Here is a 22,872-nt window from a genome sequence, read left to right as displayed (position 1 = left end):
TGGTGAGCTCTTTATAGATTTTGGATACTAGCCCTTTGTCCGATATGTCATTTGCGAATATCTTTTCCCATTCCGTTGGTTGCCTTTTAGTTTTGTTGGTTGTTTCCTTTGCTGTGCAGAAGCTTTTTATCTTCATAAGGTCCCAGTAATTCACTTTTGCTTTTAATTCCCTTGCCTTTGGGGATGTGTCGAGTAGGAGATTGCTACGGCTGAGGTCAGAGAGGTCTTTTCCTGCTTTCTCCTCTAAGGTTTTGATGGTTTCCTGTCTCACATTTAGGTCCTTTATCCATTTTGAGTTTATTTTTGTGACTGGTGTGAGAAAGTGGTCTAGTTTCAACCTTCTGCATGTTGCTGTCCAGTTGTCCCAGCACCATTTGTTAAAGAGGCTGTCTTTTTTCCATTGGATGTTCTTTCCTGCTTTGTCAAAGATGAGTTGGCCATACATTTGTGGGTCTAGTTCTGGGGTTTCTATTCTATTCCATTGGTCTATGTGTCTGTTTTGGTGCCAATACCATGCTGTCTTGATGATGACAGCTTTGTAGTAGAGGCTAAAGTCTGGGATTGTGATGCCTCCTGCTTTGGTCTTCTTCTTCAAAATTCCTTTGGCTATTCGGGGCCTTTTGTGGTTCCATATGAATTTTAGGATTGCTTGTTCTAGTTTCGAGAAGAATGCTGGTGCAATTTTGATTGGGATTGCATTGAATGTGTAGATAGCTTTGGGTAGTATTGACATTTTGACAATATTTATTTTTCCAATCCATGAGCAGGGAATGTCTTTCCATTTCTTTAAATCTTCTTCAATTTCCTTCAGAAGCTTTCTATAGTTTTCAGCATACAGATCCTTTACATCTTTGGTTAGATTTATTCCTAGGTATTTTATGCTTCTTGGTGCAATTGTGAATGGGATCAGTTTCTTTATTTGTCTTTCTGTTGCTTCATTGTTAGTGTATAAGAATGCAACTGATTTCTGTACATTGATTTTGTATCCTGCAACTTTGCTGAATTCCTGTATCAGTTCTAGCAGACTTTTGGTGGAGTCTATCGGATTTTCCATGTATAATATCATGTCATCTGCAAAAAGTGAAAGCTTGACTTCATCTTTGCCAATTTTGATGCCTTTGATTTCCTTTTGTTGTCTGATTGCTGATGCTAGAACTTCCAGCACTATGTTAAACAACAGCGGTGAGAGTGGGCATCCTTGTCGTGTTCCTGATCTCAGGGAAAAAGCTTTCAGTTTTTCCCCGTTGAGGATGATGTTAGCTGTGGGCTTTTCATAAATGGCTTTTATGATCTTTAAGTATGTTCCTTCTATCCCGACTTTCTCAAGGGTTTTTATTAAGAAAGGGTGCTGGATTTTGTTGAAGGCCTTTTCTGCATCGATTGACAGGATCATATGGTTCTTCTCTTTTTTTTTGTTAATGTGATGTATCACGTTGATTGATTTGCGAATGTTGAACCAGCCCTGCATCCCAGGAATGAATCCCACTTGATCATGGTGAATAATTCTTTTTATATGCCGTTGAATTCGATTTGCTAGTATCTTATTGAGAATTTTTGCATCCATATTCATCAGGGATATTGGCCTGTAGTTCTCTTTTTTTACTGGGTCTCTGTCTGGTTTAGGAATCAAAGTAATACTGGCTTCATAGAATGAGTCTGGAAGTTTTCCTTCCCTTTCTACTTCTTGGAATAGCTTGAGAAGGATAGGTATTATCTCTGCTTTAAACGTCTGGTAGAACTCCCCTGGGAAGCCATCTGGTCCTGGACTCTTATTTGTTGGGAGATTTTTGATAACCGATTCAATTTCTTCGCTGGTTATGGGTCTGTTCAAGCTTTCTATTTCCTCCTGATTGAGTTTTGGAAGAGTGTGGGTGTTCAGGAATTTGTCCATTTCTTCCAGGTTGTCCAATTTGTTGGCATATAAGTTTTCATAGTATTCCCTGATAATTGTTTGTATCTCTGAGGGATTGGTTGTCATAATTCCATTTTCATTCATGATTTTATCTATTTGGGTCATCTCCCTTTTCTTTTTGAGAAGCCTGGCTAGAGGTTTGTCAATTTTGTTTATTTTTTCAAAAAACCAACTCTTGGTTTCGTTGATCTGCTCTACAGTTTTTTTAGATTCTATATTATTTATTTCTGCTCTGATCTTTATTATTTCTCTTCTTCTGCTGGGCTTAGGCTGCCTTTGCTGTTCTGCTTCTAGTTCCTTTAGGTGTGCTGTTAGATTTTGTATTTGGGATTTTTCTTGTTTCTTGAGATAGGCCTGGATTGCAATGTATTTTCCTCTCAGGACTGCCTTTGCTGCATCCCAAAGCATTTGGATTGTTGTATTTTCATTTTCGTTTGTATCCATATATTTTTTAATTTCTTCTCTAATTGCCTGGTTGACCCACTCATTCGTTAGTAGGGTGTTCTTTAACCTCCATGCTTTTGGAGGTTTTCCAGACTTTTTTCTGTGGTTGATTTCAAGCTTCATAGCATTGTGGTCTGAAAGTATGCATGGTATAATTTCAATTCTGGTAAACTTATGAAGGGCTGTTTTGTGACCCAGTATATGATCTATCTTGGAGAATGTTCCATGTGCAGTCGAGAAGAAAGTATATTCTGTTGCTTTGGGATGCAGAGTTCTAAATATATCTGTCAAGTCCATCTGATCCAATGTCTCATTCAGGGCCCTTGTTTCTTTATTGACCGTGTGTCTAGATGATCTATCCATTTCTGTAAGTGGGGTGTTAAAGTCCCCTGCAATTACCACATTCTTATCAATAAGGTTGCTTATGTTTATGAGTAATTGTTTTATATATTTGGGGGCTCCGGTATTCGGCGCATAGACATTTATAATCGTTAGCTCTTCCTGATGGATAGACCCTGTAACTATTATATAATGTCCTTCTTCATCTCTTGTTACAGCCTTTAATTTAAAGTCTAGTTTGTCTGATATAAGTATGGCTACTCCAGCTTTCTTTTGGCTTCCAGTAGCATGATAAATAGTTCTCCATCCCCTCACTCTCAATCTAAAGGTGTCCTCAGGTCTAAAATGAGTCTCTTGTAGACAGCAAATCGATGGGTCTTGTTTTTTTATCCATTCTGATACCCTATGTCTTTTGGTTGGCGCATTTAATCCATTTACATTCAGTGTTATTATAGAAAGATACGGGTTTAGAGTCATTGTGATGTCTGTATGTTTTATGCTTGTAGTGATGTCTCTGGGACTTTGTCTCACAGGGTCCCCCTTAGGATCTCTTGTAGGGCTGGTTTAGTGGTGACAAATTCCTTCAGGTTTTGTTTGTTTGGGAAGACCTTTATCTCTCCTTCTATTCTAAATGACAGACCTGCTGGATAAAGGATTCTCAGCTGCATATTTTTTCTGTCTAGCACCCTGAAAATCTCGTGCCAATTCTTTCTGGCCTGCCAAGTTTCAAAAGAGAGATCAGTCACGAGTCTTATAGGTCTACCTTTATATGTGAGGGCACGTTTACCCCTTGCTGCTTTCAGAATTTTCTCTTTATCCTTGTATTTTGCCAGTTTCACTATAATATGTCGTGCAGAAGATCGATTCAAGTTACGTCTGAAGGGAGTTCTCTGTGCCTCTTGGATTTCAATGCCTTTTTCCTTCCCCAGTTCAGGGAAGTTCTCAGCTATTATTTCTTCAAGTACCCCTTCAGCACCTTTCCCTCTCTCTTCCTCCTCTGGGATACCAATTATGCGTATATTATTTCTTTTTAGTGTATCACTTAGTTCTCTAATTTTCCCCTCATACTCCTGGATTTTTTTATCTCTCTTTCTCTCAGCTTCCTCTTTTTCCATAACTTTATCTTTTAGTTCACCTATTCTCTCCTCTGCCTCTTCAAGCCGAGCTGTGGTGGTTTCCATTTTGTTATGCATTTCGTTTAAAGCATTTTTCAGCTCCTCGTGACTGTTCCTTAGTCCCTTGATCTCTGTAGCAAGAGATTCTCTGCTGTCCTGTATACTGTTTTCAAGCCCAGCGATTAATTTTATGACTATTATTCTAAATTCACTTTCTGTTATGTTATTTAAGTCCTTTTTGATCAGTTCATTAGCTGTTGTTATTTCCTGGAGATTCTTCTGAGGGTAATTCTTCCGCTTGGTCATTCTGGATAGTCCCTGGCGTGGTGAGCAGCTGCAGGGCACTTCCCCTGTGCTGTGGTGTATAACTGGAGTTGGTGGGCGGGGCTGCAGTCAGACCTGATGTCTGCCCCCAGCCCACCGCTGGGGCCACAGTCAGACTGGTGTATGCCTTCTCTTCCCCTCTCCTAGGGGCGGGATTCACTGTGGGGTGGTGTGGCTCGTCTGGGCTACTGCACCCTGCCAGGCTTGTGATGCTGGGGATCTGGTGTATTAGCTGGGGTGGGTAGGCAAGGTGCACGGGGGCAGGAGGGGCAGGCTTAGATCGCTTCTCCTTAGGTGATCCACTTCAGGAGGGGCCCTGTGGCAGCGGGAGGGAGTCAGATCCGCTGCCAGAGGTTTGGCTCCGCAGAAGCGCAGAGTTGGGTGTTTGCTAGGAGCGAGCAAGTTCCCTGGCAGGAACTGGTTCTCTTTGGGATTTTGGCTGGGGGATGGGCGGGGGAGATGGCGCTGGTGAGCGCCTTTGTTCCCCACCAAACTGAGCTCTGTGGTCAGGGGCCTCAGCAGCTCTCCCTCCCTTTGTCCTCCAGCCTTCCCGCTTTCCGAGCAGAGCTGTTAACTTATGACCTCCCAGACGCTAAGTCGCGCTTGTTGTGGGAACACAGTCCGTCAGGCCCCTCCGCTTTTGCAAGCCAGACTCGGGGGCTCTGCTTGGCCGGCGAGCCGCCCCTCTGCCCCGGCTCCCTCCCGCCAGTCCGTGGAGCGCGCACCGCCTTGCCGCCCTTCCTACCCTCTTCCGTGGGCCTCTGGTCTGCGTTTGGCTCCGGCGACTCCGTTCTGCTAATCCTCTGGCGGTTTTCTGGGTTATTTAGGCAGGTGTAGATGGAATCTAAGTGATCAGCAGGACGTGCGGTGAGCCCAGCGTCCTCCTAAGCCGCCATCTTGCCGCCTCTTAAAGACCAGGAAGGAATAATTTTAAAGTAATGTTCTTTTCAGATTTTAAAGAACACAATTATGAAAAATATGTGTTTTCTCTTCAGCTAATTTTTGTTTATTTTTTTCAAAACTACACTCTATCAGTAGAAGCTATATAAAATTTCAGTTAATATTCATTGTAAATTATGAATATAAAATTAAATGCAAAATAAATTTGAATAATGCAAGTTATTAAAGGATTGATCATTGCTGGTCAAATGAACAAAACCAATATATAAGGAAATAAATGGTTTTAGTTGGAATTTCTCAAAAAACATAAAAAAGAATAAAAGACTTTTATTTTGCATACCTTCTTTAAACAATGCTATCTCTTTAGAAATGAACAATGTAAGCAATGTCATGTGAAGATAAACCTTTTTTTTTCTACCTGTAAAAGAACACCTGAGGATGACTTTGTGGGAAACTGTGATCATTAACTCCAATACATGTCACCTTCAGAAAAAAAAATGGTCTTATCATGAACATCCTGAAGGTTTCTTCACCACTCTTTATGAAGTTGTTATCTCAATAAATTCTAACATGAGTTGAACTGGACTACAATTGGGACAAAAAATATTTAAACCTAAAAGCCATTTCTCTCTCTTCCTTTCAGTCTAAATTGTTTTCAAGGATTACTCCTAATTCCCCCCTTAATCTTCAATATATTTATTTCATATTCTCTAAGCCAGTGAAAAGGTCTTCAATCACTAAATGCATGTCTTGAATGGACTAATATACTTAGATCATATCCCCTTTTAAATTGTATCTATCTTGCCTAAAGGGTACTATTCATTTTTAGTTTGCTTCATATGCAAGCCTCTCCATGCCTTCAGTCATTTTGGTTACCTTTCTCAAAGCACACAACAGATACTCTGGTCCTAAAAGAAAAACTAACATGTAGATATCAAACGTCAAGCTGGGACAAAAGTTTTTTTTTTTTTTGAAAGGGAATGGGCATAAAAGTTATGAAAATTAAAAGGTCCACTCTATAAATCATACTTTCTTCACTAAAATATACACCAGAAAATGTTTGACTTCAAACTTCTATTTTACTTTGACAGTGTGATGGAATACATTACATTTCTCACAGTTTAAGGACAATGTTCTTTACCATTTAATAATCATTTATCTAATTGCCTTAATTAAGCTTTTATTTCAATGCACAATTCCACAATCAGGTGTAATATATTATGAGTGTTTCCAGGGAAACTATATTAGGTCTTTTTTTAATATTACCTTTCTTTATTTTTTAAAGTTTTTATTTTGTTCTAGTTAACATATAGGTGAATAATGGTTTCAAGAGTAGAATTTAGTGATTCATCACTTACATATAATACCCAGTGCTCTTCACAAAAAATATCCTCCTTAATACTCAACACTTATTTAAGCCCATCCCCCAACCCACCTTATGTCCAGCACCCCTCAAGTTGTTCTCTCTGGTTAAGAATCTCTTAAGGTTTGCCTCCCTCTCTTCTTTTGCAGTCCTCAATGTTCATTTCTTTTGTCTCTTAAATTCCACATTTAAGTGAAATCATACGGTATTTGTATTTCTCTGCCTGCCTTATGTCACTTGGGAAAATACACTCTAGCTCCACTAACGTCGCTGCAAATGATAAGATTCCATTCTTTTTGATGGCTGAGTAACATTCCGTTGTATATGTATACCACATCTCCTTTGTCCATTCATCAGTCTATGGACATTTGGTCTCTCTCCATAATTCGACTATTGTTAATAATTGTTAGTACACATAGAAGGTATGTGCCACTTAGAATCAGTATTTATGTATCCTTTGTATAAACATCTGGTAGTGCAATTTCTGGGTCATAGGGTAGTTCTATTTTTAATTTTTGAGGAACCTCCATACTATTTTTCCAGAGTGGTTGCACTAGTTTGCATTCCCACCAATAGTGCAAAGGTTCCCCTTTCTCCATATCCTATCCAGCATCTTTTATTTCCTGTGTTGTCCGTTTTAGCCATTCTGACAGGTGTGATGTGGTATCTCATCATAGTTTTGATTTGTATTTCCCTGATGATGAGTGATGTTGAGCACCTTTCCTGTGTCTGTTAGCCATCCAGATATTTCTTTTGAAAAAGATCTATTCATGTGTTCTGCCCATATTTTTAATGAATTATTTGTTTTTTGGGTGTTGAGTTTCATAAGTTCTTTATAGATTTTTGATACTAACCCTTTATCATATATATCATTTGCAAATATCTTCTCCCATTTGGTAGGCTGCCTTTTATTTTTATTGATTGTTTCCTTCACTGTGCAGGTTTTTTTAATCTTGATAAAGATCCAATAGTTAATTTTTGTTCTTATTTCCCAATTAGGTCTTTTATCCATTGTGACCAAGGTATCTAAGCCCAAGGGGCTATGGTATGCCCTTTTCATAAAGCCCTTCCTACAAATGATTTCAAACACAACTATTGAATTTGGTTCTTTTTCCAAGAAACCTCTATTTCAGTTTTCAAGTGCAATCCTTGATTAAAAAGCCAACTGTGTAAAACAACAAAATCACAAAACATAACTCTAACTTTCAGCTTTCGAATATTTATCTATTTATACCTTAGGCTGACCCTAGAATAAATTGTGAAATAGGAATAGGTCATTTTGGTCACCTTTCCACTTTATTATTGCTTCTTGTCTCCACCCGTTCTTTTGCTTTGCCTCAAAATGTCAAGGTCCACAATGCTGCACAGAACAAACCAAAGGATGTCTCCTTCACCCTGGTCCTCAGTCTCCATTCTCATCAACTATAAATCTATACTTAATGTAGAAATGGATACACATTTATACTAAGGTCACATGATTAAACAAAGTATAACTTTCTTTACGGATTAACTGTTGAACAGGAGACAGTATTTGGTGCAAATACTTGAATTCAGGTTTCAGGGATAGGTTGTTAAAGAATGCATTTCTTTAAATTCTTAAAATTTTTTTTCAGGTGGAAAATACTTTGGACATTTTTCTTCATTTCCTTCAAGTTTTTATTTAAGTTCTAGTTGGTTAATATACAGTATGATATCGGTTCCAGTCAAATTTAGTGATTACTCACTGACATGTAACAGTGCTCACCACGAGTTCTCTCCTTAATCAATTACCCATTTAGCCCATCTCCTTCCCACCTCCCCTCCAGTACCCCTCAGTTTGTTCTCTATAGTTAAGAGTCTCTTATGGTGGTCTCTTCTCATTTTACACCCTTCCCTTATGTTCTATTTTGTTTCTTGAATTCCACATGAGTGAAATCAGATGGTATTTCGTTTTCTCTGATTGACTCGTTTCCCTTAACAAAATACACTCTAGCTCCATCCACATCACTGCAAATGGCAAGATTTCATTATTTTTATGGCTGAGTAATATTCAATTGTGTATATATACCACATTTTCCGTATGAATTCATCAGTCAATGGACACTTAGACTCCCTTTATGTTTTTGCTACTGTTGACAATGCTGCTATAAACAGCAGTGTGCATGTGTCCCTTTGAATAAATATTTTTATATCCTGTGAGTAAATACCTAGTATTGCAATTGCTGCATGGAAGAATACTTCTGTTTTTAACTTTTTGAGGAGCCTTCATACTGTTTTCCAGAGTGGCTTCACCAGTTTGCATTCCCACCAACAGTGCAAAATATTCCTCTTTCTCCGTATCCTTAAAACACCTATTTCCTGTGTTGTTGACTTTAGCTACTCTGGCAGGTGTGAAGTGATATCTTATTGTAATTTCGACTTGTATTTCCCTGGTGATGAGTTATGTTGAGCATCTTTTCATGTGTCTGTTAGCCATCTATATATCTTCTTTGGAAAAATTTCCATTCATGCCTCTGCCCATTTCTTCACTGGATTATTTGCTTTTTGGGTGTTAAGTTTTATAAGCTCTTAATAGATTTTGGAAACGACCCTTAATCAGATGTCTCATTTGGAAATATCTTCTACCATTCCATAGTTTGCTTTTTACTTTTGTTGATTGTTTTCTTCACTCTCGATGAAGGTCCAGTAGTTCATTTTTGTTTTTGTCCCCCTCGCCTCCAGAGACATGTCTACTAAGAATTTTCTAAGATGTCAAAGAGGTTGCTGCCTGTGTTGTCCTGTAGGATTTTGATGGTTTCCTGTCTCACATTTATGTCTTTCATCCATTTTGAATTTATTTTTGTATAGGGTGTAAGTGGTTCAGTTTCATTCTACATTTTGCTGTCCAAGTTTCCAACACCATTTGTTGAAGAAACTGTCTTTTTTGTTAGATATTCTTTGCTTTGTCAAACATTAGTAGAGCATATAGCTGTGGGTCCATTTCTGGGTTTTCTATTCTGTTCCATTGATCTATGTGTTTATTTTTGTGCCAGTACCTTACTGTCTTGATCACTACAGCTTTGTAGTATAGCTTGATGTCAGGAATTCTGATGCCTCTAACTTTGCTTTTCTTTTTAAAGATTGCTTTGTCTATTCAAGGTATTTCTTGGATCCACACAAAATTTAGGGTTGTTTGTTCTAGCTCTGAGAAAAATGCTAGTGGTATTTTGATATGGATTGCACAAAAGGTATAGATTACTTTGGGTAGTATATACATTTTGTTCCTAAATTTTTTTTAACATTTATTTATTATTGAGAGACAGAGACAGAGCATGAGCAGGGGAGGGGCCGAGAGATGGGGAGACACAGAATCCGAAGCAGGCTCCAGGCGCTGAGCTGTCAGCACAGAGCCTGACACGGGGATCAATCTCACAAACCACGAGATCATGACCTGAGCCGAAGTCGGAAGCTTTAACCAACAGAGCCACCCAGGTGCCCCGGTAGTATATACATTTTAACAATATTTGTTTTTCCAATCCATGAGCATAGAAAGTTTTTCCATTTCTATGTATTTTCTTCAATTTCTTTCATCAGTGTTCTATAGTTTGCAGACTTCAGATATTCTACCTTTTTGATTAGGTTTATCCTAGTTTTCTTGTGGCTTTTGTTGCATGTAAATGGGATTGGTTCTTTGATTTCTATTCTGCTGCTTCATTATTGGTGTATAGAAATGCAACAGATTTCTGCTGGTTGACTTTGTATCCTGTGATATTGCTGAATTTGTGTTTCAGCTCTAGAAATGTTTTCAAGGAGTCGTTTGAGTTTATATAGAGAGCAACATGCCATCTGCAAATAGTGAAAGTTGGACTTCTTCCTTGCTGATTTGGAAGCCTTTTATTTCTTTTTCTTGTCTGATTGCTGAGGATAGTACTTCCAGTACTATGTTAAATAACAGTGGTGAGACTGGACATCCCTGTCTTGTTCCTGATGGTAGAGAAAAAGCTCTTAATTTTTCTTCAGTGAGGATTATATTAGCTGTGGGTCTTTCATATATGGCCTTTATTATGTTAAGGTATGTCCCCTCTATACTTTGCTGAGAACTTTTATCAAGAATGGATACTATAGTTGGTCACCTGCTTTTTCTGCATCTTTTGAGATGATCTTATGGTTCTTATCCTTTCTTTTCTTAATGTGGTGTATCACATTGATTGATCTGTGAATATTAAACCACTCTTCCAGTCCAGGAATAAATCCCACGTGATCGTGGTGAAGAACTCATTTAATGTACTGTTGGATTTGATTTGCTAGTATCTTATTGAAAATTTTGCATCCATGTTCATCAGGGATATTGGCCTGCGTTTCTCCTTTTTAGTGGGTTCTTTATCTGGTTTTGGAATCAAGGTAATATTGGCCTTGTAGAATGAGTTTCTAAGTTTTCTTTCCATCTCTATTGTTTGGAACAGTTTTATAAGAACAGTTATTAACTGTTCTTTAAATGTTTGGTAGAATTCCCCTGGAAATCCATCCATCCCTGGACTTCTGTTTGGAGATTTTTCATTACTGATTAAATTTCTTTGGTGGTTGCTGGTTTGTTCAGGATTTCTATTTCATCCTGTTTCAGTTTTGATGGTTGATATGTTTCTAGGAATTTACCCATTTCTTTCAGCTTGCCCAATTTTTTGGCATATAATTTTTCATAATATACTCATAATTGTTGGTACTTCCAGGGTGTTCACTGTTAACTGTCCTCTTTCATTCATGATTTATTTTTGTCTTTTTTCTTTTTGAGTAGTCTGGATAGAGGTTTATCAATTTCATTAATTCTTTCAAAGAACCAGCTCCTAGTTTCATTGATTTGTCCTACTGTTGTTTTTTATTCTATATCATTTATTTATGCTCTAATATTTATTATTTCCATTCTTGTGCAGGCTTTTAGCTTTATTTTCTGTTCCTTTTCTAGCTTCCTGAGGTGTAAGGTTGGGTTGTGCATTTGAGACTTTAGTTGCTTTTTGATGTAGGCCTCTATTTCTATATACTTTCTTCTTCTGACAACTTTTGCTGCATCCCAAAGGTTTTTGACTAATGTGCTTTCATTTCCATTTCCTTCCATGTATTTTTTAATTTCTTCTTTAATTTCCTGGTTAATCCATTCATTCTTTACTCGGATGTTCTTTAGTCTCTGAATTTGTGGTCTTCCCAAATTTTTCTTCTGGTAGACTTCAAGTTTCATGGTGTTGTGGTCAGAAAATATACATGGTATGATCTCAGTCTTTTTGTAATTGTTGAGGCCTGATTTGTGACCCAGTATATGATCTATTCTGGAGAATGTTCCACGTGCACTAAAAAAGAATGTATATTCTCCATCTTTAGGATGAAATGTTCTGAATGTAATTGTGAAGTCCATCTGACCCAGGGTGTCATTCAAAGCCATTGCTTCCTTGTTGAATTTCTGCTTAGATGACCTGTTCATTGCTGTAAGGGAGGTGCTTAAGTCCCATACAATTATTGTCTTATTATCAATGAGTTTCTTTATGTTTGTTATTGATTGATTTATATATTTGGGTGTTTTAAGTTTGGGGCATAAATATTTACAATTGTTAGTTATTTTTATTGCATAGACCTCTTTATTATGATATAGTGCCTTATTTATCTCTTGTTACAGCCATATAATCTAGTTCATTGTATATAAGTACGGCTACTCAGACTTTCTTTTGATGTCCATCTTCACGAGAAATGGATCTCCATTCTTTCACTTTCAATCTACAGGTAACTTAGGTCTAAAATGAGTCTTTGTAGGCAAAATAAACAGGGGTCTTGCTTTTTCATCCATTCTGATACCCAATGTCTGTTGATTAGAGCACTAGATGATTTACATTGAGTGATTATTGATAGATATGAATTTAATGCCATTGTGTTACTTGTAAAGTTAGTATTTCTGGAGATATTCTCTGTTCCTTCCTAGTCTTTATCACATTTGTTCTTTCTTTCTCACTCAAACTGCCCCCTTTAATATTTCTTTCAGGGATGGTTTAGTGGTCATGAACTCCTTTAGATTTGTTTGTCTGGGAAACCCTTGGTATTTCCTTCTATTCTGAATAACATCTTTGCTGGAAAGTGTATTCTTGGCTGCACATTCTTCCCATTTGCTACTTTGAATATATCATGATACTCCCTTCTGATCTGCAAGTTTCAATAGTTAGCTGTGCTTCTAAACTTGTTTGTCTTCCCTTGTAGGTTAGGGATTTATTTTCCCTGTTGCTTTCAAAATTATTTCCTTACCTTTGAATTTTTCAAATTTTACTATAATATGTTTTGGTGTTGGCCTGCATTTGTTGATTTTGATGGGAGTTATCTGTGCCTCCTGGATTTGGATGTCTAGATAATTCCCAAGATTATAGAATTATGGAAGTTTTCAGCTATAATTTGCTCAAATAAACCTTCTGCCAATTTTACCCTATCTTCTTCTTTTTGGACTCCTATGGTGCAAATGTTATTATACTTTATGGAGTGACTGAGTTCCCTAAGTCTACATTTGTGATCCAATATTTTTTCCTCTTCTTTTCCATAATTTTCCATAATTTTGTATTCTATATCACTTTAAACTACAAGAGGGAAATATATGAATAAAATACTGTATAATTATACCAACATTCAGAAGAATGAAACTAGACCACTTTCTTACAACATTCACAAAAATAAACTCAAAATGGATAACGGACCTGAATCTGACACAGGAAACCATCAAAACCCTCAAGGAGAAAGCAGGAAAAAACCTCTCTGAACCAAGCCATAGCAATTTCTTACTTGACACATCTCCAAAGGCAAGGGAATTCTACTTTTTATTTTTAGCGATTATATACAAGGAGTATATCAAATTATTTACTAACCCATATTCATTTTATATAAAGATTTAAAAAGCTATTACCTGGCACTTTCAGCTGTACATTAAAATTAGTGAGAGCACTCATGAAAGGAAAAGCATACACTAATAACATTTTTAAGCTCAATACAAAGGTACTGTCTATATTGATTCAGTCATGTGTACAAGTGTACAATGAAAATTTTTGCGAACTCTCAGGATTTTACCTATATTAAATATAAAGAAAATGAGTTGACAACATGATCCAAAGTTTATACATTGCAAAATGGGGGCCAGAGGTCACACAAAAAATTTTCACCACCACCAACACTACAGTAACCAACCCCTACACTCAACTTTGGGTTGATAACAGAGGCATAATATCTTATGACCTATAGATTTTTTTGTAGTTGGGCACTATGTATCAAGGCTATGTTTTGTTACTCATTTCTAGTCACAATATGAAGGTGATGCCTGTAGATTTTAACTCTTATTATCCTCTATCACTTTAATAGGAAATGATAAGAAACTTATTTTTGCTTTGTAGTATTCCTTAAATTATTGATACTTAGTGTGTTTTCCTAACTACACACTTTAATATAATGAGTTATTTCAATACAGCCATCTACTGAATCCAATAAAATAAAGTAGTCACGAGGCAGCTTATCATCTTTCAAGCATATTATACAATGGAAAGTTTTACTGTGCTATTTAAATGTATGATTTCTCCCCTGGGAAAAGTAAGTCAGCATAAAGACCAGGCACTGAAGAAATGATACATGTAGTAGGTGAAGAGTTGTGTATTTCATTTTATGGAAATTCTGTGTGATGTGGAAAATGAAGTTGGATGTGAGCCCTAGAGATGCGAATGTGTCTTTCTACAATACACTAGATTTGCCTTGTGACTTTGTGATTTTTTAAATTTAATTTATTTTTTTTAATTACATCCAAATTAGTTAGCATATAGTATAACAACGATTTCAGGAGTAGATTCCTTAATGCCCCTTACCCATTTAGTCCATCCCCCCTCCCACAACCCCTCTAGCAATCCTCAGTTTGTTCTCCATATTTATGAGTCTCTTCTGTTTTGTCCCCCTCCCTGTTTTTATATTTTTGTTTCCCTTCCCTTATGTTCATCTGTTTTGTCTCCTAAAGTCCTCATATGAATGATACAGGTGTGCTGTGACTTTGTGATTTTTATAAGATCTCATTTGGGGATGGTTTGAGGATTGATTAGATGGAAAGCAGGGCAATGTGGGATATATCACTTAACACAATGACAGTGTGTAGTCATCAGTGATCCTCTAAACACAGATGGAAGTTAGAACTGTAAATGAAAAATAACATTGCACTCAAACTCGTGGAGTTTGGCAACATTTGTATTTCTCATTAACTTGACCATATTAATTCAATCCATACATATCAAAGTTATTTACTCAAGAATTGTCACAACAGGAACAATTTATAACTGTTACCTTTCTTTACAGGAAAAGTAGGTTGCAGTCATTCAGAAGACTGTTTTTATACTCTTTGGAAAGAAAAATTATAGACACATCTAATTATACTAGCTTCCCACACTATAAAATACTATAAAAATGATTTAAAAAAGTAAAGGAAAACATCAAGGTTTTATTTTATTGAAGTTATGCAGTCACCAACAGTTAATTACATGGATTATTCCAGGAATTCCTATTCTGACATACCTGACATCTTATCTCTCATACCTAAGTAGTTCTGAAAACTACAACCATAATGATTTACAGCCTAAATTCTCAACACCAAGCTTTTGCATGAGAGATGTAGTTCCGTGTATTTATAAAATTATGATATTAATGCTCAAGAGATCTCAGCTTTTATAATTAATGGTCAAGACTCAACTATAGAGAGCAAACGAATGGTTACCAGAGGGGAGGTGGATGGAGGGATGGGTTAAATAAGTGATTAGAATTAAGGAGTGCACTTGTGATGATCATGAGGCATTGTATGGAAGTGTTGAATCACTGTATTTTATACCTGAAACTAATATTACACTGTATGTTAACTAACTAGGACTTAAATTAAAACTTAAAAAATAAAGTAAAATAAATATTGAAAAGGGGAAAAATAAATTAATGATCAAGAGACTTGGCTTCATACTTTACTGTCTCTCACATTTGAAGCAACTCAGTTAACTTTTGAAAACTCATTTTATTCATCTGTTAGACAGAAATATTAACGCTAACTTTACAGGATTGCTGAAAAGATCAAATGAGAAAAAATTTTAAAATCATTCTTTTGAAAGTTAAAGTTTAGGTATATGCATACACATAGAGCTACATTAAAGATATAGAAGTGCTTTATAAAAGCATTATTTAAATTATCACCACCACCACCATCATCATCATCATCACCACAACCACCATCCTGTAAGGTTTGCTTAAATTCAAAGTTTTCCCATCTGTCTACATTGAAAATCAGCAAAGGAATCTGCTCTGTGAGACTCTCATGCAGGACGAAAATAATTTACAGAAGTTTAAAAACAATTGGGTGGAGACATTTTTATATTAAAATATTTAGAACACATATAGAAAAAAAATTAACAAAGAAATTGAGATTTGGGAAACCCAGATTCAACTAATAGAATGAATGGGGTTCTTGCTATCAAACTGATGTAGTTAAGCTTTTTATTTAGTAAAGAAAGTAAAATTGCATATTAAGTCTAAACTGCACTCTATGTTAGAAAATATTAGTAATTCAACCTCTGGTTCCTACTAGGCCAATAGTCTTCCTGAACACACAAGAAATAACTAAGAAAATCTAATGACATAAAAGCAGGTACCATTTGTGTGATATGAAGCATACTTTACAATAATGCTCATTGAAAAACCCAAGGAAAGTCATATAAACAGGCATGTTTTAAATCAAACATCAAAAGGTTGATTTTTTTTCTAGATTGAGCTTTCCTTTTTACACTGATAAAAGAAAAGCCTAGGACCTTTCTGTGCTCCTTAAGACCACTTCTTAGCCTCCAAACTGAGTGAGAATATGAAATGTATTGTGAAAAAGAAGGGACACTAATTCAAAAGTGGTATCAGGATAATTGAAGTTATGATCATATCATAAAGTTGGCATCACACTGCCAAGACTTGGCATGATTCTACTTATGGTTCTGCCAATTCTGAGTTGAGTGCTGTAGCCACTATTACTGCATTTTATCTTCACTGGTTTGTGGACTGGTCTCTTCACCAGAGACTTGAGCTGAAATTCCTGAAAATATTTTCCCACAATAGAGCTAGAATCAAAATAAAAAATATAATAAAAAATAAACAAAACTGAAGAATCTGCTACCTTTTAGGAAATGAACACTACAGAATTTCATCTAAAGCACTATATTACTTCTTTGTAAGTTGCCAGTTTAAATCTCTCTCAAGCCAAATTCCACATCTATTTGAAATGCTTCATAAGCTGAAGAAAAGCAAGCAGTCATCTTTTGGGAAATTCAAAGGCATACATAGGTAATCCATCCCTTCAGTGTGATCCAAGGATATTAGTACTTCTGCAGAGCTGCAGAGAAAGATGGGGATAGTATTCCTTCTCCTTTTTCCCTTAATAGACCAAAAGATTTTATTGAAAAAATACCAGAAAATAAGATTACTATGTATTAATGTACTATGAATAATTATGATGTGAATTGAACAATAGGAACCAAGAGAGAGACATGAGATGTTCAGAACATCAAGCAGTTCAATATATGAAGGTAAAACACAAACTTCATCATTTTGTAATAACTAAGGAAAAGGCTGGATGAAATTTGGAAAAACTCTGACTCACAAAATGCATTTTATTTTAAGGTGTTATAATTTTCTCTCATATTGTTTGGTGCAGAATAAATGCTCAATATACTCAATAGATATATGTTAAATAAAAAGAGTGAATATATATAATAGAAATATTAATATATATAATCTTAATATATATATTTAATAGAAATAGATATAGATACTATATCTATCTATAGTTACATAGGAATAATATCTAAATGAATATCAGGCAATATTTTTAAGAATAGATCCTATGGGTCCTACTTTAGTGAAAAAAAAACCTATCTTCAATAGTACGTATGTTGATTATTTATAAAGAATCAGATCTTGCTGAAGTAGTCTTTAGGTCCCTAAGTAAATTTAAACCTCTCAAGTTTTTTAACCCTACACCAATGCACTTACTCACACCCATGTACATTTCTTTCTTGTTTATAGTTTTGTTTGCTAAGGTATTTTTATTAATATTGGAGACTTTAGTATAGCCACTGTCCGAATTATCTCAAATCCTGAATTAGAGGAGCTTGAATGAATCAGGTTCCATTATATAGGGGAAATATAGCCAAGAAGAAAATGAACATCTTTGAAATGAAAAAAAAAATTACATCAGAAAAGGAAATAAAATCATATGAAAATACAAAGTAAAAGAAATTACCTTTATGCTAAGCAGATATAACAATATGGCACACTTGATATTATTTTGCATTTTTAAAGATGTATATATCAAGCTATATTAATAAATTGAGAACTCTTCTTAAATAAATCAAATGATGACGTCTTAACCATTTCTAATCCTTTTTACATGAGTTTTTTGCTGGCAACTGCTGGGGGAAAACAACAAATTAAAAACAAAAGTAACATAAAAAAAACATCATAATATCTTAAAAGAGACAACTTGATCATTCTATATTGTTACCTTTAGACACCATATTTAGGTTATGAATGGAAAGAAATGATACAAACAAATATAGAACAAGTTCCGTTACTTAGGCAAATTTAGCAGGATTCAGAGGGTCTTCTCCACACATATGATACTGAAACAGGACGCCCCAGCAGACTCTTTTCAATAATTAATTTGTATGTTGTATATAAAATTACACACAACTGTATAACATTGTATCTTTCTTTACAAAAAAATATTTTGAGACACAAGTACCTGGAACTAAAAGTATTGTAAAATATTTCAATAATCGTTGTGGGGGAAGGGTGAGGATGAATCTCAATCCATAACAGATTGTATTACAAATAGCAACTGTCTATGATGAGTACTGGATGTTGTGTATAAGTGATGAATCACCAAATTCTACACCACAAACTAATATTACACTGTATGTTAACTAATTGGAATTGAAATAAAAACTTGAAACTACAAAAAATCAACTGGAATTCAAATAAAACTTAAAATAAATAAATAAAATTAATGAAATTAATGAAAGTTAAGCTTGAAAGGCATAGTAAGTATAATGTCAAATATTAAATTTGTTGGTAGCTAAATTGAGAGTTTATTGTCAATTATCTTTGTTAATGGAGGAGTGAAGTGGTATGTCTAATCCAAAATAATGCATAATCCTAGAATTATTTCCACTTGGTTTTACACAACGTTTTCTTCTTACATCTGACTATAGGTGAGTAGAATATTCTTTGGCTTGTAAAATAAAGTCATGTAAATTAAGGAGAGGAATTACTATTGAGCTGTGAAGATTCCTCCATCTCCCCCTATTTAATGTTTTTTTCTCTACTTTTTGTCTTTTAGACAGAAATGCTCATGCCTTTCCCCACTCAATATCTTATCTATCTCTATCATTTCATTCTAGGAACAAGCAAAGAATTAAGAATTGAGGATTTTTCTCTCATTGGCTCTCAGTGTGATAAATCCAAGCTGTAGGAGGAAGGCCAAGGCCCTAATAATGCAAGGAAGGAGGCTCTAAGAAAAATGAAATATATATGCCAAGTAAATTAGGAGAAGGTGAAAGCCTCAGACTGAATTCTCACATGTACTATATGACATCGTGAAGATGAGGAAAGAGAATGGACTCTGGAGTTTAAAAGACTTGGGTCTGAAATCCAATTCTGCCACTCAATTGCTTTGTGACCTTAAGCAATTAATGTAAACTCAGTGAGCCATAAATTGTTCACTTGAAAAATGAAGACTAAATCCATAAGGCTACAGTGAAGATTAAATGAAGTGCATATAAAACACTTAACACTTATGCCTGGTATATAATAAGAATTTAACATATATTACTGATTTTCTTCAGATAACAGATATAGTTTACTCAAGAGTACATTAACTTCAAGGCACTTGTTGGGATGAGCACGGGTGTTGTATGGAAACCAATTTGGCAATAAATTATATAAAAATAAATAAATAAATAAGACCAAAAAGAATAAAATAAAATCCTTTTTTCTTCTGTTTTCTTTAATATTTATTTATTTTTGAAAGAGAGAAAGAGAGAGAGCGAGAATGAGCACAAGTTGGGGAGGGGCAGAGAGAGAGGGAGACACAGATGCCAAAGCAGGCTCCAGGCTCTGAGATGTCAGCACAGAGCCCAATGCCATACTCGAACCCAAGAATAGCAAGATCATGACCTGAGCCAAAGTCGGACACTTAACTGACTGAGCCACTCAGGCACCCCTAAAAATCCTTTTTTTTCTTTCATCTACACATTCCCTCAAAATCAGAACGTGGGTCTGATTATTTACACGGTACTATTTCTAGGCTCTATCAATGTATTTTATTTTATAAGTCAAGAAATAGATTATCATTTATTGAGCACCAAGATATATTTCAGGCACTGTTATCCCTTCTATATTCTGTTATATGCACAGGAAAAATTGAGAATTTGTTTATAAATATGTACTCTAAAAAATCATTTTCTAACCCCCAAAACCTGTGTCTCTTCCTAAATTCTCTGTCTTGGATGACACCATCATCCAGCTTGTTACCCAGGCTAGACATGAATTATCCTAGACTTCATCCTCTCACTCTCCATTTTTGTCAATTATCAAGTGTGATTAATTATAATTACTAAGCCATTCTAAATATCTTTTTCATTGTATTGAACTTTCTTTAGTTCCAGTCCTTAGTATTTTTCCCCTGAACTGTAACAAGTGACCTTCCTTCCTTTTGTTGCTTTCATTGCTACTTAAACTCCACAATAATTGTTTTTAGAACATTTACCGTTTCTTAGCAGTGGTTCTTTTTATCTACAACAGACTTTTTAAAAATTTAAACAAAATCTTATGTGAACTAGAATATATAATATTCTGAGGCAAAAGTGGGGATTCTGGAAGTACTTCCCCAATTCCATGGCAGCAATAAGGAAAGTCCTTGAAAGACACCACTGGTCTATAGGGAAAATCCTAAACTGCTAAACCTGATAAATAAAAAGCTACGTTCACAAGTTGGCTTTTCCCACCCTCTCTATTCTAAACATATTGCCTATGAGTCTCCCACCTCAAATATCTTCTCTAGTCTCTTCGCCTTAATTGATATTTCCCCACACTAGGCTCTTTCTCATCAGTGTATATCTGTCTACAGTCTCCTCTCTGCCTAGAATGTTTTTCTACTGATTTACCTTCTATCCAAAACTCAGTCTACAAAACATAGCTCCAAAGTTTCCATCCCTGTGTGTATTACCCAACTTACTAAATTGATTTAGTTTCTCCCATTTCTATGATCTTAAAGCACCCAGTATGTATTTGTATTATTGTCTATATCATACTTTATTATAATTATTAGTTTACATGTCCTTCTCTCTAGTTCAACTATAGGCAAGTACTGATACTCATATAATTTTTATTACCTTAGACATAATACTCAAATACAGTAGGTGCTTTATAAAATTTTGTGTTATTAAAGGTATAAATATCACATTATCATTAAGTTCATTTTCATTTTTTACCATGTAATAACTTTACTGATTTTTAAAGTTTCAGTTAAAGAAATATTAAGCTTATTTTAAGTGTTTCATGCATTATTAAGCTCTTTTACAGAGAATAAAAAAGTTCAATGCTAAATTATGAAAGTGGTGTTTTTAGGGGTATGCTATTTATCATAGTGTTAATAAACACTGAATTATTATTTATGACAATGTCCATTTGGATGTTGTCTTTTCTAATCAGAAAGCTTTTCCATCAAAGCTATATCTTCTTTCTACTTTTTAGCCTCAAGTAAAACTTGGACATGATACACAAATGCCCCAAACCCTTAAAAACAAAGAAAATGTATATTATTGAGAAATATAAGTGAGCAGATGTGCTGCATCCTATAGGAGGTTTTGAGACAAGGCTTGTTTGGCTAGTGCCCCTCATCCCTGCCCCCAACACATAAAAACATACATACAATAATAAGGTCTTGAAAGGGATTTCCTTCCAGGAAATGACAATTAATTTTTTTAAAGAGTCATGTCCATTTGATTTGAGTCACTGGAGTAACAAAACTGTTTTCATGAATACTTTAAAAATTCAATAATGTAACCTTTAGTACAGCTTGAAAAGCTCGGAAGGACAAGGCAGTTAGATCAATATTAGTTTATTTCTAATTCTGGGCAGCATGAACAGACAAGGCTGATCATCAGATGGGTTTTATTACCTGTCGGAGTGATAAGTCCTGGTGATAAAAGGCCTGGGACTGAATGGGGCAGAAGGCGAGCATTGTCCTGAAACACTCCCAAAGAACGCTTAGGAGGCCTGCCGGGCCTGGAACTGTTGAAAAACACAAACAAAGATCAGGTTAAAAACGTACTCTTTTTGGAAATACCATCACTTGCTACATTTGCCTCATAAATCTTGTTTAATTGCCAAGAGTGATAGAATTTTATATTAAAGACTATTTTCATTGATTAACAAAAACCAATACTTTCCTTTCTATTAAATTTCCCAATGTAGTTATGGCAAACATTAAAACCATAAAAGACTACTTTTTAGTTTAGATTCTATTTTCAAGGCAGCACTTTGCAATACAGCTTACTTGTAAGAAACCCAAAGTTACCCCCGTCCTTAAAGCAACATTTGATTACTGGTATTCACACATGCTACTGAGATCTGAGATAGTGATTTACAGAATTAAGATTTTATAGAATGTGAAGTGGTTAAGTCTCTGCCCAGAGAGGTAAAGGGGTAAAGAGCTAAGAGATGTAGAGTAAGATCTGATGTTTTTTAGCATTTCCATAGCTTCCAGGAGACCAAAAGAAACAGAAGACCCCCACCCTCAATAGAGTTTTTTTCTTACCTGTTATTTACACCAGGCTATATAACCATCAGTGCACTCTCTTAAAGAGTGGCTGTACTAACAAAACCAGCCACCTTTGCAATCTAGGCTGTCTTTTCTCACAGATTTGTTAGTGTTCCTTTTCTCACAGATTTATTAGTGTTTTTAACTGACAAGTTGAGGCTAAACTTATTCTCCTAACCTGTTCTATCTGCACATTCTTCACCCTAGTGTGAACAGTGCCGGAATTGCAGTTGTAAGTATTAATCCATAAAATAATAAAATATAAAGTCAGTATCTGCTTTCATGTTATACCGTAATACAGTCATTGTAATGAATAATGAAGTCAGCTTCATTTGGAAGCTGTCACCACAATGAAGAGACTTACAAGGCATCAAACATTAGGATAAGTTATTCTCAAGTCACCCAATATATCTCACATATTACTTTCTAATGTTGCCTAAGATATTGCCATTGTTTTTTGTACTATAAATGTGGTTTAAATTTTTTTAATGTTTATTTATTTTTGAAAGAGAGAGAGCATGAGAGGGGGAAGGGATAAAATCCAAAGCAGGCTCCAGGCTCAGCACAGAGCCTGATGTGGGCTTGAAACCACAAACCATTGAGATCGTGACCTGAGCCAAAGTCA

The 22,872-nt window shown here is 35.5% G+C and overlaps 1 protein-coding gene across 1 annotated transcript in view; it reads right to left on the bottom strand.

The window, feature by feature from the left end:
- The window catches only part of DACH2 (dachshund family transcription factor 2), an 813,312-nt gene that overhangs the window by 330,284 nt on the left and 460,156 nt on the right, over positions 1 to 22,872 (bottom strand). The window contains exon 3 of the mRNA XM_047843260.1: positions 21,606 to 21,718. Within this exon, the coding sequence (XP_047699216.1) occupies positions 21,606 to 21,718 (113 nt within the window). The remainder of the gene's footprint in view (positions 1 to 21,605; positions 21,719 to 22,872) is intronic.

The sequence above is a fragment of the Prionailurus viverrinus genome, chromosome X (assembly GCF_022837055.1).
Source record: "Prionailurus viverrinus isolate Anna chromosome X, UM_Priviv_1.0, whole genome shotgun sequence".
Classification (NCBI taxonomy): domain Eukaryota; kingdom Metazoa; phylum Chordata; class Mammalia; order Carnivora; family Felidae; genus Prionailurus; species Prionailurus viverrinus.
This window is presented reverse-complemented; position numbering and strand designations above follow the sequence as displayed.